Source organism: Nelumbo nucifera, chromosome 1, assembly GCF_055504915.1.
Source record: "Nelumbo nucifera cultivar China Antique chromosome 1, China Antique-T2T, whole genome shotgun sequence".
Classification (NCBI taxonomy): domain Eukaryota; kingdom Viridiplantae; phylum Streptophyta; class Magnoliopsida; order Proteales; family Nelumbonaceae; genus Nelumbo; species Nelumbo nucifera.
The window spans coordinates 167,103,844-167,119,782 of NC_142649.1; the positions used below are offsets into that span (position 1 = coordinate 167,103,844).

At 37.2% G+C, this 15,939-nt stretch overlaps 1 protein-coding gene across 7 annotated transcripts in view; it reads left to right on the forward strand.

The window, feature by feature from the left end:
• Nucleotides 1–15,939, forward strand: part of LOC104613224 (2-oxoglutarate (2OG) and Fe(II)-dependent oxygenase superfamily protein) — a 41,584-nt gene that overhangs the window by 13,524 nt on the left and 12,121 nt on the right. For 5 of the 7 annotated variants that reach the window (XR_016080581.1, XM_088895125.1, XM_010280952.3 and 2 more), the window contains 6 exons: nt 3,661–3,744; nt 3,861–4,031; nt 4,535–4,603; nt 5,248–5,374; nt 8,140–8,212; nt 8,415–8,531. Coding sequence is in view for 6 of the 7 variants with exons in the window: in XM_010280948.3 (XP_010279250.1) it covers nt 3,661–3,744; nt 3,861–4,031; nt 4,535–4,603; nt 5,248–5,374; nt 8,140–8,212; nt 8,415–8,531 (641 nt within the window). In the remaining variant the exon portion in view is untranslated. Of the gene's footprint in view, nt 1–3,660; nt 3,745–3,860; nt 4,032–4,534; nt 4,604–5,247; nt 5,375–8,139; nt 8,213–8,414; nt 8,532–14,889; nt 15,746–15,939 lie in introns of those variants that run through there. The other 2 variants (XM_088895124.1, XM_010280950.3) reach the window with 2 other exon arrangements.

The window sequence follows — 15,939 nt, forward strand, 5'->3', positions numbered from 1 at the left end:
TTCATCTCCCAAAGGAAATATGTCCTAGATTTGCTTAAGGACACTGGAAAGATTGGGGCTAAACCAGCTGACTCTCCCATTGACCCCAACCACAAGTTAAGTGACAGCCAAGGTGAACCTCTTAAGGATGTGAAGCAATTTCAGAGGCTTGTAGGGAGACTGTTGTACCTCTCTATGACTCGTCCAGACATAGCATATGCTGTTGGTGTCCTCAACCAGTTCATGCATGCACCTAGGTCCACTCATCTTGAAGCAGTGGAGAGAATACTGCGGTATCTTAAGAAGTTCCCGGGTGCTGGCTTATTATTCCAGAAACATGGACATTTGAGAGTTGAAATTTACACAGATCCGGATTGGGCTGGATCTCAAAGTGACAGAAGGTCTACTAGTGGTTACTACACCTTTGTACGAGGGAACCTTGTTACTTGGAGGAGTAAGAAGCAAACCGTGGTAGGTAGGTCCAGTGCTGAAGCTGAGTACCGTGCAATGGCACACGGAGTAGCCGAAGGTATGTGGATAAGGAATTTATTGGGAGAGTTGGGTTTTCTAGTTGGTAAACCCATGACTTTGCAAACCATTCCAGACACCAAGGTCTTTGTGACAAGTTGGGCATGATTGATATCTATGCCCCAACTTGAGGGGGAGTGTTGATAGGTGTATTATATGTACTGTACATAGGTTTAGTACCCACAGGGGTATTTTTGTAATTTTACAGTTCTATTGTGTTGTACGACCAGTATAGTATAAATACAATGCTTCACTCGACTGAAGTAGAACTTTTGAGGCCTCAACTCTGTTGCCTCTTCTTCTTCTTCTTCTTCTTCTTCTTCTTCTTCTTCCTTCCTCCTTTCTTCTTCTCCTTCTTCTCCTACTCAACAAAAGTCTATCACAGGCGATGGAGGCAGGTTGATTTCGTTCATCAGCAGTCCAGGCCAGCTCCAGTTCCTTGTGCGGATTCGGATCCAAGTACTACAGTCCCCTTATCAAGTCCAGGACCCACTGAGATACCTTCCACTGTTGCTACTTCCCTTCCTTCGGATGACCTTGACCTCCCTATTGCCTTCCGTAAAGGGAAACGGCGTTGCACCACATCCACAGCTCACTGCATTTCCTAGTTTCTGTCCTATGATCGTCTGTCTCCTTCTTACAGGTCCTTTCTCACTTCCATTGCTGATATTCCTATCCCCAGAATAGTGCAAGAAGCTTTGTCAGTTCCTGAGTGGAAAGATGCAATGAAAGTTGAAATGGATGCCCTTTTGAAAAATAATACTTGGGAGCTAGTTGACCTACCCAAAGGAAAGAAACCGGTTGGATGTAGATGGGTATTTACTGTGAAACATAATGCTGATGGCTCCATTGAAAGGTACAAAGCCCGGTTGGTTGCAAAAGGATTTACTCAGACTTATGGTATAGACTACTTGGAGACTTTTGCCCCAGTAGCCAAGATGACCACTATTCGAGTTCTATTAGCCCTTGCAGCAAGTTACTCTTGGCCCTTGTTCCAGATGGACGTTAAAAATGCCTTTATGAATGGAGACTTATAGGAAGAAGTCTATATGCAGTTGCCCCCTGGATTTTATGATGCAGAGACAGGTAAGAAGGTTTACTGACTGAATAAGGCATTGTATGGACTAAAGCAGTCCCCTGGAGCTTGGTTTGATAGATTCAGACTAGCCCTTGGAAAATTCAGCTATGTACAGGCCCAATCAGATCATACATTGTTCGTTAAAAGAGTGAATTCTTCCTTGACCTTGCTTGCTGTATATGTGGATGATATTGTAGTGACAGGGAATAATAATAGTGAGATTGAGTCCCTCAAACAACTCCTTCATCAAGAGTTTGAGGTGAAAGATCTTGGTGCACTGCGATATTTTTTGGGTATTGAGGTTGCTAGATCTAAACAGGGGACCTTTATTTCTCAAAGGAAGTATGTTCTAGATCTGTTGGCGGAAACTGGAAAGTTAGGTGTCAAGCCTGCAGATACACCCATTGAATAGAATCACAAGATTAGTGCAGAGGGTGGAGAGCCTCTTGAAGACAAAGCTATGTTCCAACGGTTGGTTGGAAAGCTCCTATATCTCTGTCTCACACGGCCAGACATCAGTTATGTAGTCAGTGTTGTCAGCCAGTACATGCATTCCCCTGGAACTATTCATCTTCTTGCAGTTGAGAGAATATTAGCATACTTGAAGAGATGTCCAGGTAGAGGTATACTGTTCAAGAATAATAATCACATGAAGGTGGAGGTATATACAGAAGCTGATTGGGCTGGGAGTGCTGATGACAGGAGGTCTACCTCTGGATATTGTGCCCTTGTAGGAGGTAACCTTGTCTCTTGGAGGAGTAAGAAACAAAGTGTTGTTTCTCGCTCTAGTGCCGAAGCTGAATATAGATCAATGGCTAATGGAGTGGCTGAAATCCTATGGCTGAAATCACTACTTGAAGAGTTGGGTATTGATTATGAGAAGCCCTTGATGCTGTATTGCGATAATCAGGCGGCTATTAATATAGCTTACAATCCGGTGCAGCATGACAAAATTAAACATATCGAAGTTGAACGACATTTTGTCAGAGAAAGGGTCTCCATTAATCTACATTTATATCAAAAAATGATTTTTTTATCTCAAAGTTTATGAAAATAGAAATATTAATAATGGAATAATTATTTTAGCAAAAATAGAAATATTAATAATGGAATAATTATTTTAGCAGTTAAAAATTATGAATTTGCATATGATGTGTATCTTAGAAAATTTAATATATTTGATATATTTTAAGTTAATATTATATATTATTATAAATTTTTAATTTATATTTTAATTACATTTTATAATAATGTGTTTATTGTTTACAAAAATAAAAATATTGTGAACTAAACATTTGAGAATTAATTGTTAGTTGATTTTCAGTTAATATTAAAAATTAAAAAATAGTAAAATAGAAAATAATCGACATAATAATTCACATACAATATTTTCATATGTTTTGTGCCTTGAAATTAATAGAAAATAACATAATAATAACTTTGTGCATGTATTAATTTTTAAATATATATATATATATATAATATTTTCCAGGATTTTTGATTGATACAATATCAATAAAATTTTATGATTTCTATGCATCCCACTATATTAATTGTAGTATATTTCTTCACATATACCTTTAGAATATACATTTTCTATTTGTCTATACATTAATTATGGCTATTTTGATATTAAAAATAATGTCATTAATATGTTTCTGGAATTTATATGCATTTTTTGGCGTATCCATATTTTTTTCGTCCGTATCCATGCGTTTCCAAAGCGTATCCGTATCCGTATCCAAGTGGTCCGATACGATACCCGATACCAATACTTTAATCCTTGCTAATATCCTAATTATTTTTTCTGTTATTTTAGAACACCTGATGTTAATGTTCAGTAAACATGTTAGTAAGAGGATAAGGTTATCAGTAATTTTGGTCTGAATGTTTTAAGTTTAATATTGTGCTGTTTTAAGTATAGTTTTGTTAGTGTGTCTCATAGATGCTTTTTTTTGTTCCATGGGGGAAATGACAATAATGTGATGCATATGCATGCAAAGTTTGTATTTACTTTATTCTCATATTCTTTTGGACCATAAGATAAAATTGTAAACTGCTACTGGAAATTTCAGGATCGAGTAGGTTCTTCTGTTGTAGAGGCTATGTTTTCCAGATCCGCTCCAGTTTTCTATGGTGATATTAGAAGCCATGAGAGGGTAATCATCTTTACAGGAAAATCTTATTTCCTAGCACATATAATGATCTGCAATTGCACCACAGCTCTTATGGGACATTGGAAAAATTTATTATGCTTTGCACCTTCTCTTTGTAGGTTCCATTACCTTTTTCCACTTTTATTGCTTCATGCAAAATGCATCAACAAGATGCAGATGATGCAGCTGGTGTTTGTGTTCAATCAGATGGGAATGGATATACAGGGTCTTATGTAGAGCAAACCTGTGCAGCATTTGAAGATGCTCCTCATCAAGTTTATTTAGCGCAGGTTGTTATTACAGAAATACTCTCAAGTTTATATTCTATTTACTAGTTATTCAGAAGAAAATATTGTATTGAAATAAATTGGCACATTAATTAATGTTTAATAACATTACAATGCCATATACAAGCTTTTTCTCCAAAAGCTAGATAAATTTTGTGCCTCAAATTTATGGTTTGATCAAGAGTGTCTCTGCTGTTTCAGTAATGGCTACTTGCTCTCTATGACATAGTTGGAACTTCCAAGGCATTGCTGATGATATTCCATACTGACTGCTTTTGAATTCTTTTCATATTACTTAGAAGGATGAAGAGTCATCTTCATGGTTCATGAATATTACATCTCTTCAATAAATGCATGTTTTGTTGTTTGGGCATATGTAGCAAAAAGTTGTTCATTGTTTGGTGCTTTTTACTATATATTTTTTAATAATACTTCTTCCAACAGTTTTTTTCTGTTTACTCAGTGCTACTTATTGGCATCTTGATGGAAAAAAGTTTTTGATACAGGTACCAATTTTGAATAACGAGAATGAGGAGATTTCTCAATTGGAAATACTAAGAGATGATATTCAAATGGTCTGAAAGTTTTCTTGAAAAAGTTTCTTACCATTTGTTATTTCTTGTAAAGAAAAAAAGTCTTTCCTGTTTCTGTTCATACTTTCTTTTAGGGGTGCAAAATGGGCAGGCTGGGCCAGGTTTAAGGTCAACCCAGGCCCAACCCTAAGAATTAGGCCTAGGGCCGAAGCATGGTCAAGCCGGTCAAGCCCGATATGTCCAACTTGAGCCCAACCCGCGCTGAAATTTGATGCACTCAGGTTGGGCTCGGGCCTGGGCCACGCTCAGATTGGTCAATCAGCTCGCATTGAAATTTGACATATATGTGTGTATTTATGTATGCATGTATGAAGATATGTATGCATAGATGTATGCATGTATGAAACTATATGTGTATTTATGTATGTGTACAGTTGGGGCGGGATTGGGATAGGGTTGGGCCCAGCCCAAAAAATAAAAAAAAAGCCCGAAGGTTTGGGCCCAGCCCAACCTAAGGACCAAAATTCCAAGTCCAACCCTTCTAAAATTGTGGGCTGGGTTGGTCTAGGCTTAGGTTGGGCCTGTCCAAACCCCTACTTTCTTTATCTTTCTCATTTGGCTCAGTTTTATTATTCCTTGTTGGACTCTTGCATCATTCTGAGTTTCCTCAATTTTGGTTGGTACAGCCTACAATCTTGGAATTAAAAGAATTAGCTTCTATCAATCTATGGATGAATAACTCTCAATCTAGATCTAGTACTCATTATGATCCACATAATAACCTTCTATGCATAGTTGCTGGATGCAAACAAGGTAAGACAACATTATTTTATGCAGTTTATTATCATCTTCATCATCATGCAACATAATCCTTTTTATCGTTGACATTTATTCTTATACTATTATTGTTGTTGTTGTTGCTGTTATATATTAATGACTTCCTTGATCCATACTATATATAAAAATGCAAATGCAGTGAAAGTTTATTTGGACTTAAATTACCCTCTATTTCTGTATGAGAAAGGGTATTCAAGTTATTTTATTACAGATTTAATGTCAACTTTAATGGCTACTAATATGCCCATATTTGTGTATTTAGTCTATCTCTTGTTTAAGGGTTGAAAATTTAACTTCAATTATTACTTTCCACCTCATTTAATCCCCTCCTCATTAAGTCTTATAGTTAAGGTATTAACTGCCATTTTCTCTTATTAAATCCTATATTAATTAGATCTATGCCAATATTTTTAACAATATAATTTAAAATTGACTCAAAAACAAAACCATTCTTTATCCAAGTGGTGTCTAAGCAATTCATGCATTTGAATCAAATTGATCCTATGAAGTCATAGTTAGGTAATAATTTTTTCTAAATAGAAATAAATATAGAAAATTACAAAAAATAGACACATTTATAATATTTTTATTAATCAAATTAAAAAAATAAGTGCAATAAACAAAAATTATTTTTTATTGATGATGAAAATGAAATACATAATTTAGAACCAACCAAAAATGAAATTATTTTATTGTTTGACAAAGATCAATAGTTCAACTTTTGGGTTAAATGTGTTAACCTTTAATGTCATAAATAAATAATAAAAATTAATAAAATATAAAAATACAAAAATAAAAAAAATACATAAATTTTGCAAAAAAAAAAACCATTTAGGAACATGTATAATATCAAATATTTATCATATTAAATGAACAAGTTAGTGTGACATATCTTACGCACAAAAATACAGAAAAAATTATAGAAAAAATTGAACACATCTATAATTCTATTTACACTACTATTAAAAATATGAATAAGATTGTGGAACTTTCTTTTGACTAAAAAACTCTTTTTAATTTAGTCCCTATTTAATTGTGAGGTTTAAATTGTAAATTGAACTACTACTTTTCATCTCATTCAATTCCCTCTATTTAAATCTTGCATTTTATGATAAATGAACAAAAAAAAAAAAACACCAAAAAGATAAAACATTACAAAAGAAGAGTCTAGCCAAGCAGGTAGGCTTGTCAATGATACTTAAAATTTCACAACTCAGTCCAATTATCACATATTTGGATAAGGTGTTTATGTAACCAGATTTGGATTTTGCAATCTGCATCTGATTAATAATAAAAAATAAAAAAAAATCTAAAACAAAAAACATAAAATACATAAAGTGTATAGAAAATTTTGGATACATTACTATCATTATCATCATCTAGAATTTCCACGTGCAAAGCATGTGCACACTTATTAGTTTTGTTAAAGGAGTTAAATAATAATATTTTATGCCACACATCCCCAAAGGTATACTAGGCTATCCTTTGCTGCCTAACTTTAGGTTCTAGCAGTCCAACTTACATACAATCAAAATCCGGGTCAAGACCTCTCAAAACGGCTGGTTTTTGGTCACACCTTGTCATGCCAATGCATCAGCCAAACTATTGGCGGATCTAAGGACCCATGTGAAAGTTTCCCTTGATTCCTTAACCGACCATCTCACTTCCTTCATTAAATTCCGATGCTGTCAATTTCCAAGACTGCAGTTTTGCTGCCCACTTGCCCACCAATAAATCTAGAACCACCTTCCACTACAATGTCTTTGTAGTTAAGTTCTTTCCCTAGCATCAGTCCTCGGAGAATTGCTAGTAGTTCCATTCTTGTTGATCCCCTTTGCTGATAGGTTCTGAAAATATGGCTATAATTTCACCATAATTATTTCTCAACACTCCACTAATGTCTTAATTACCAATGCTACAGTAGTTACAATTTCAATTTACACGAGTCATTAGTGGAGGGGGACTAAGAAATTGCTGCAATTTTTCTTGTCAGGGAAGATTTTGAGACCCATTGTCATCTCTTAAATGGTATATAGTCTCACAGTTTTCGTCACATAAAAAAAGACATGGGGTGAAAGTTACCAATTAGGTCTTCTCCAAACAAAACATTAATTATTATTGCTATTTTATCCATAAAAAAATTCTTGTTGTTTGTTATTGTTATCATCATCATCATGATCTTTTTCAATTGAACTGTTATTTATGAAGCTAATAATGTTTCCTATGAGCCTTCTTGTGGAAGTGGGAGTTGGGGTTGATGTTAAGGTTTGAGCATAGACATATTTATTGGGGGACCATATGAATGTAATATATTATCATTATATCTTAATATATCATTTTGATCGTTACCACCAAAAAAAGGTTAGTTTGGACAGGCAAAAGCTTCTAGCGTTAAACAGCAGTCATTACGTGTTCTTCTTGATAGAAATTCTAGGTCTGTTATTAGTGGCAATTCTATCCTTATCCTAGAAAATTCATTTATCTTTGTCATTGGTTTTTTCAAGGACCAATTAGAAAGACTATTTAGGATGGAAGTGATTAATTTCTCAAGTTTTGAGTTGACACCCTTTTCTATCAGTAGGCAAGTTAAAAAGATACTTTTAGCATGAAGTTAATGAGCCTACACATACATGGTCATTTGTTCTGTATTAGTATGCTCAATATTATATTTCTAGGTTTCATGTTTTAAAATTCCAAGTATTAGAAATGATAATCTTTCTTTTTTTTTCCTTGAATCTCAGTGGTTTTATGGCCCCCTTCTGCAAGTTCATTGTTATATCCAATGTCCATATATGGAGAGGCCTCAAACCATAGGTATGTTGTTTTCCGGGCCCTGAATAATGGTTAAGTCTCAACTACTTCTATTCCTTTTTGGTTTGTTCGTCTACTTAATTGTAAACTAGCTTAAGAAGGCAAAAAGAAGTTTCTTCAGTGTCATGGAAAACCACGACAATTTTTAAATTTCTAATGTTATTATATTGCTCTTAATCTGATGTATCAATTTTCTCTATGGCAGTTCTGTTGATCTAGAAAACCCTGATTTTTTTATTCATTCAAGAGCAAAATACTCAACAGAGTACTCCCAAAAGGTCATTCTGCATGCAGGTGATGCACTTTTTATTCCTGAAGGCTGGTAAGCTATTAGCTCTTATGCTTTTTAGCTTTTTGCACAATACATTTATTGTTGTGGTCATTCAGGTCATGTCTAACTTGATGAAGTGTGGGTAACTGCATAAAACTTAAAACCCCAATGCATATTCTGGAAGTGAAAAATAAGGTTGCAGATATGGTGATTGGTTGGGTGAGCCATAGAGGGGAGGCCCTGGTTTCTTTGGCATCATATAAGAGAGGCTAGACTTTTTGGCTTTCTTGTTCTATTGAGTGTGGAGATCAGCAAATGAGTTAGCCAATTCATTGGCTATAGGAGGTGCTAGGAGGAATCTGATGTATTGAGACTAACACTTCATGATTAGTTTATAGCATTGTATGAGGACAACTACTTTGCGGTGTCTATGGAAAGAAATGAATGCAATATTTTTTTGAGAATAAAGAACAAAATAATTCATTCTTTAATAGACTTAATCATAGTGAGAATTGCAAAGGTGGAAGGTGCAACAATCATCAAGGACTTCAGACCAATTAGTTTGCTGAATAGTTTCTACAAGATTCTGGCTATGATTCTAGCAGAAAGGCTAAAGAAGGTCCTAAATACCGTGATAGCAAAAAATCAATTTGCTTTTGTGCTGGGTAGGCAAATGTTAGACAGTGTATTGGTGGAAAATGAGCTGATAGATTCAAGAAAAAGGAAGGGTAGGCCAGGGATGTTAAGTAAACTAGACTTGGAAAAGGCCTATGACCATGTTAACTGGAAATTTTTGGATTTTGTTCTGGAAAGAATGAATTTCGGCCAAAAATGGAGAAACTGGATCAAGGTCTGTATTACATCTCCGAAATTTTCAGTGCTAGTGAATGGGCTATCGGTGAGTTTCTTTAAAAATTTCAGAGGTTTAAGACAAGGGGATCCCCTTTCCCTCTTCTTTTCATTTGTGTGATGGAAATTCTAGCTATCTCTGTTAATCGAGTAGGGGAAGTGGGCCTGTGGAAAGGGTTTGAGGCTACTTTTGGGGTGGAGAAGGTACAACTGTTACAAATTGCAGATGACACACTTTGCTTCATTGATGCAGATGTGGATCTGCTGGAAGTGCTGTTAGGGGTTCTGAGTTGGTTTGAAGTAATGTCGGGTTTGAAAGTAAATTGGTCAAAAAGTAGATTAATTCAAGTGGGAAGGGTAGAGAATTTAGAAGATCTAGCAGAGGTGCTAGCTTGTCAGATTGGCTTTCTGCCTGTTATTTACCTAGGGCTTCCTCTGGGAGCTAAGTACACCTCCTCTTTAGTGTGGGACCCTGTGGTGGAGCGTTTAGAAAGGAAACTTGCCTCTTGGAAAGCTAAATATCTATCCTTGGGAGACAGAATCACTCTCCTAAAGAGTTCCCTCTCTAACCTACCCTCTTGCTACCTCTCTTTGTTCCCAATTCCAGCCAAAGTGGCTCAAAGAATAGAAAAGTTATAGAGGGACTTCCTATGGAGGGGGTGGGAGGAGGGAAAAAAGATCCATTTGGTTAATTGGGACCAAGTCTGAGCTCCAAAGGAGAAAGGAGGCCTGGGGGCAGGAAAATGAAGATTTTTAACAGGGTCCTTTTTGGGAAGTGGATTGGAGATTTGGAAAAGAAAGAGAAAGCTGGTGGAGGAAATTAATAGCAGCCAAATATGACACAGACAGGTGATTAGGTAACTATATCCCATTTGCCTTCTTTGGGATCTTTATGGAAGAACATTATGGAAACTCATCCATTTCTAAGTAGAGGCTTATCTCCAAAGTTAGGAAATGGTCAAAGACTAGTTTCTAGAAGGACAACTGGTGTAACAGTAGGCCATTAGCAGAGTTATTCCCCCAGTTGTACCAAATTGCAGAGAATCAGAATGTGGTGGGGGCTGATTGCTGTAAAGTGAGAGACAACAGCATCTCCTGGAGATCCATCCTTTAGAAGACACTTTCAAGATTGGGAAATTGATCAAGTGGTAGAGCTGTTTGAATTGCTATCCAATCAGTCTCTTGATCTGTTGGCAGATGACCTGGAGTTGGAGTGCAGATGGGTTATTTTCAGTCAAGCCTTCGGCTAGAAAATTAACAGAAGGAAGTCAAGCTGATGTTCCTGCTGCTAAAATCTGGAATCCGATACCCCCTTCTAAAGTAAATGCTTTGGTTTGGGCTGCAGTGTCGGACATGTGCCTAACTAAAAGGAACCTGGTTAGAAGAGGTGTACAGATTCAAGACCTGCTGTGTGTGGGTGTGGCCAAGTAGAAGAGGACAACAACCACTTGTTCATCCATTGTCCTGTTTCTTCTGCTATTTGGGGACATTTTTTATCCTCCTTGGGCTTATCTTGGGTCATGCCGAATTCTGTGGTGGACCTGTTATGGTGCTGGGAGCTCCATGGCCTGTCCAAGCTGGCAAAGAGTGTGTGGATGTCTGTTCCTGCAGTAGTGATTAGTACCATCTGGGTGGAAAGAAATAGAAGGATATTCCAAAATAGTACTAAGGATGCAGAGTGTTTAATTTCTTGTACTTTTGGCAAGCTAGTTTCTTGGACTGCGGCTGCAAAAGGACTTCAGACCTTGGTGCTTGGGGTCCAGCTGAGGACAAGAAGTTTGTCAGAATTGTAATTTAGTCTGGGGTTATGGGTCTTGTATGTGGCTCTTCTTTTGGTGTTCCTTTGTAATCTCTTGTTCTGGTTTCTAACAAAATTACCTTACCCTTTCTCAAAAAAAGAATTGCACATTTGGCTTTGATTTGATATATGATGAATTCAAAGGAATCATGATGAATGGGCTATTGAAGGTTTGGCATGCCATTGCAAGTTTTCTATTTCAAGACTGAAAAGAACAGTGGAATGGTGGACTCTAGAAACAGGTAGAATGAAATTAAATTTTGATGCTTGCAATCTAGGCAATCAGGTGCATCAGGCATATGGATACTGTTAAGAGATGATGGGAAAGCATAATGCTTGGTTACTCGGGGTCTGTAGGTTTTGGTAATAAGCAGATATTTTAGTTCTCATTCAAGGTTTAAGACTTGTGCTCATTGTGAGCACCCAGTTGATTTGGGGCTCATTCCATGGCTGAATTCTAATGGAGCTGCCACCTATCTATTGAAAGACATGGGAGTGATGGGCCTCCTGTGCTCAAAAATACTAAAAAACAAAGACTCTCATGCCCACGTGACCTTTCTAGGTATCAAATGGGAGGGAGAGGGAAGGTGTTAAGCACCCCTCTCCCTTGATTCATGTGTGATACCGTTCCCCAATTAATTATTAAAGAAAAAACCCTCCCCTTGGAGTTTGCTTGCATAGCGAATTGCAATATATTGGAATTAGCTTTTATGCTCTTTTGAAATCTCCCCTTGGAGCAAAGTGAGGTAGGGATCTCCCATCCCTCTCTTTTTTATCCAAACGAATTTTCCACAAGTGACACCTCTTTTGGAATCCCTAAAGGGAAGCAAAGCAATTGGGAGATCTCCTCCCAGTTCTTTTTTTTATCCCCCTCTAGGCTTCCTACTCATAGGTGTTCGTAGAGAGTCAATTTCCAAATATCACATTCCACTAGGGGATTCAAAGTATGAGAAAAAAAGTTCATAGAAAAAAAGACTTTTCAAACCACATACAAGAGAGGAAACAATGAAAGCATGCTAGAAAGAGAGATCAAATAACTAGAGGACAACATGATATGAAGCAAAAATTGGCCATGGAGTCTAGTGAATGCAAACTAGAATTATGCACATAGAAATACATGCTAGAGGGAGATCACAAAGAAAATTAAGAGAAGAGAGACATGAAGCATTCCTAAAGAAGGAGACACATATTGAAGGATGAATTCTTACATTATACCATAATAATTAGAACATATTAGGTGTAACCAATGAGAAAGAAAACAAGTCACAATCGGCCATGGTAGAAATCTAATCAAAAGCAAAGAAAAAAAAACTCCATATTGAGAGATAAACTTCCACACTATCCTATGCCATTGGAAGATATTAGAAGAAAGGGAGAGGGAGGCATAGAAATTTGACCATGGGGAAAGAAAGCAAGTAAGAATCATAAGCAAAATAATTTCAGTTGCATACCTTTGAATGTGGCTTTCTTCCAAACACCTCAAGGGAGGTTGAAAGTGTTGTTCAATCCAAGACTAGGAGAGATGGTGGGAGAGATGAATTTCTATCTTGTTGGCTCAACAAACTCCCAAAAAAGTGTTGTAAAACATTCCTACCTTGCTTCTCTTCTTTCTCCTTCTTTCCCCTTCTCTGTTCTCACTTTTGGGCTTCAATCTTTCCATATTCTTCTTCATCCTTCAATGGCTGGCCAAAATCTTGGAGAAGAACATATGTATTTATTTATATATTTTTAATTTTGGTGTACAAGAATAAAAGGCTAGAGGAATGGTGGATTTTGGTTGGGGAAAGGAGGCTCAACAATGAAGGATGTGGGGGGAAGAAGAGGGAAACTTTGGTAGAAGAGGAGAGGTAGAGATGTTATGGACGTTTTTCCTAGGCTAATTCGAATGGGGAGAGTCAAGAAGAATGTCTTACCTTGCTAGGTTCAAATGGATTAGGAGGGGGGGGTCTCTCTTGTTTCCTTTTTAGTGTAAGAGTCTAAAAAGGAAGGGAAGGGCTTCCTTTATAAAGAGGGGTCAAGTGGGGGGGGGTTGAATACTTCCAAAAACAGCTAGGTGCACCCTAGGGTTTTGAAAAGAGGGCATCCCCATCCTATAGCTGAAATTCAAAAAGGTTTATGTTATGGAAATCTAAGGGCTAGGGTGGTGGCAAGTGTTGGGAGGCCTTTTTTGCAATTTCTAGAAGGTAGAGGGTTTATGGGGGAGGACTTGGGGCATAATTTTGTGGAATTTAAAAAGACATGGGCTTTTTGGATGACCAAGATTCAAAAGGGGTTTTTTGAAAAATTTAAGGGAAGGACTTGAAAATGGTTTTTTAGAAATAAGAAAGGGGTAAAAAAGCAATGGACGTCCAAGATTGAATGAGGCTTTTCCGTGGAAATCTAAGGGTGGGAATTTAAACCCACATGGCTATTGTGTGCCCTAGGCTCTAGGGGAACCAATAGGATTCAAGGAAATGGAATCTTGAATTTTGACATGGGTAGGAGGGGCATTTTCACACAAAAGTTTTACAAAAGGATACTTAGGCGGAGTCGAGTCATTTGGAGAGGGTAGAAGGTGTTGTGGGATCCTAGGGAAATTGATTGTTAAGTGTTTCGGTTAATGAGATCACATGAATTGGAATCTCACTTGATGAAGGGGCAAAACAGGGGAGTTTTCAATAAAATTTGACATGGGGGTTGTAAGGGGTCCAAAGAAGGTGATAATGGGGTTTGACAGTCTTGGGGTGTGTGTCGGGGTGAGAACTTGTGATTTTGAGGATAACGAGTGAGAGATCCATCGAATTGGAATCTTTTTAATGAAAGGGTAAAACGGGTATTTTGGGTCTAAGATATGGTGGGTGATAGATCGAGAGGTTTAGGAGGGTGATGGTGAGGTTCAGATATTTTGGGGGCGGTGCTATGATGAAGATCTTGAATTAGGATAACTACTACCGACGAGAGTGGATAATTCAGAATTCTCTGTAGGAGGGGTAGAATGGGTATTTTGGGTTTGAAATTTAGTGGATGGTTGACCGGGAGGTTTAGAAAAGTAATGGTTAGGTTTTAGGGTCTTAGAAGTTGTGTTGCAATGAAGATCTTGAATTAGGATAATTGTGGCCAATGAGAGTGGTCGATTTGGAATCTTCTCTGTAGGAGGGTAAAATGGGTATTTTGGGTTTGAAATTTGGTGGATGGTCGATTGGGAGGTTTTGAAAGAAAAACATTCTCAGTTCCCATGTTGAAGCAATTAGCACTCAAGTTTAGGAAATTTGGGACTTCTAACCGCATGTTCTTAGAGCCAAAAAGTTGTTGGGATGCTTTGATCGTCCCCATGTCCTGCATGTAATGCACATGATCCTATGCTGAGAATGCCAACCGTGTTACATAGACACATTCATCAAAAAAAAAAAAAACTGTGTTACATAGATACTGGTTGGGATTTCAGAATCTGATGTGGGCATGAGACATTGGACTTGGCCAGCCTGAAGAAAAATATAGGATTTGGGGACTCGGCCACTAAACTTTAGTTTTAAATTGCAACTTTCACTGATATCTTCTATGCTATATAAATAATGGGATTTTTGTTGAAAGAAGAATAATTAATTTAGATGCATAAATTAGTGCAAGCAACATTAAACAAACCAAGATTGATTATAGCAAATTATCAAGTATTACAAATTTAGCATTCATGTACAAATCTTGTGAGACGATCACACACCTATTAATTTCTTGTCCATTTGTGTGCTTTATTTGGGCTTGGTTCTCTTCTATCTTTGGTTGTAGGTGGACACCTCCCCCAGGTGTGGCAAGCCTTTTTGACCCAAGCTTTTCCAAGCAACCGAAGAGACGTGAAAGATTAATGTGGAGAGCCACAAGAGCAGCTATCTTATGGTCAGTTTGGGAAGAAAGGAAAAATAGAATCTTTAAAGGAGTGGAGAAATCCAAGGAGGCAATTGTAGAAAGGATAATTATTATGACTATTCAATGGTTGAAAACTTTGGATTTGTTTAAAGACTTCTCAGCTGAAGACATTTACAGGAATTGGGAAGTGGTGGCATCTACACCTTCCATGAAACCTATTGTGCAGGAATTGTGGTTCCCGCCAACACAACAAAGAGTGAAATTGAACTTTGATGGGAGTTCAAGAGGTAACCCGGGCCCTTCAGGTATAGGAGTATTCAGAGATGAAAATGGCAGAATTGTAGCTTTGTTTTCAGGACCAATAGGAGTGGGGGACTCATTGAGAGCGGAGGTGATGGCCTTGCTTCAAGGTGTAAGATATGCCAAACAATTGGGGTTACACCAAATTGAGATAGAGGGAGACTCCAAATTGTTGATTGAGTGGCTGCAATCTAGTAAGTTGGGAGCCTGGATTTATAGACAGCCCATAAGGGAAATCCTCAACATAACAAGGGAGATCGGTGCGTGCTTCAAATGGACAAGGAGATCAGCTAATGGTTTAGCTGACACGTTGGCTAAACAAGGGACTGTGAGGGAGAGAATGTTCTGGGAAGTTTTGTAAGAAAGATTACTGGGGGCTCAACACCTACTCAGGGGTTGACAGCTTTACTTAAATCTGGAAAGTTATTCTTAAGTTATATTAATGAAGTTACCGTTTCCAATAAAAAAAAATTCTTTAGTCGCATATTGCAGACATGACAAAAAGAAGAATCCCCTCAAATACCATATCAGTATTGATATCCACACATTTCCAAGACAGGTACAGTACTCAATGTAAATGTGTAATATCATGGTTCAAAGTATCAATACTCTCGATATGGAGATTTTGTGTATTGAGAATTTCAGCTGAGCAAAATTATGATTTTTTTATAA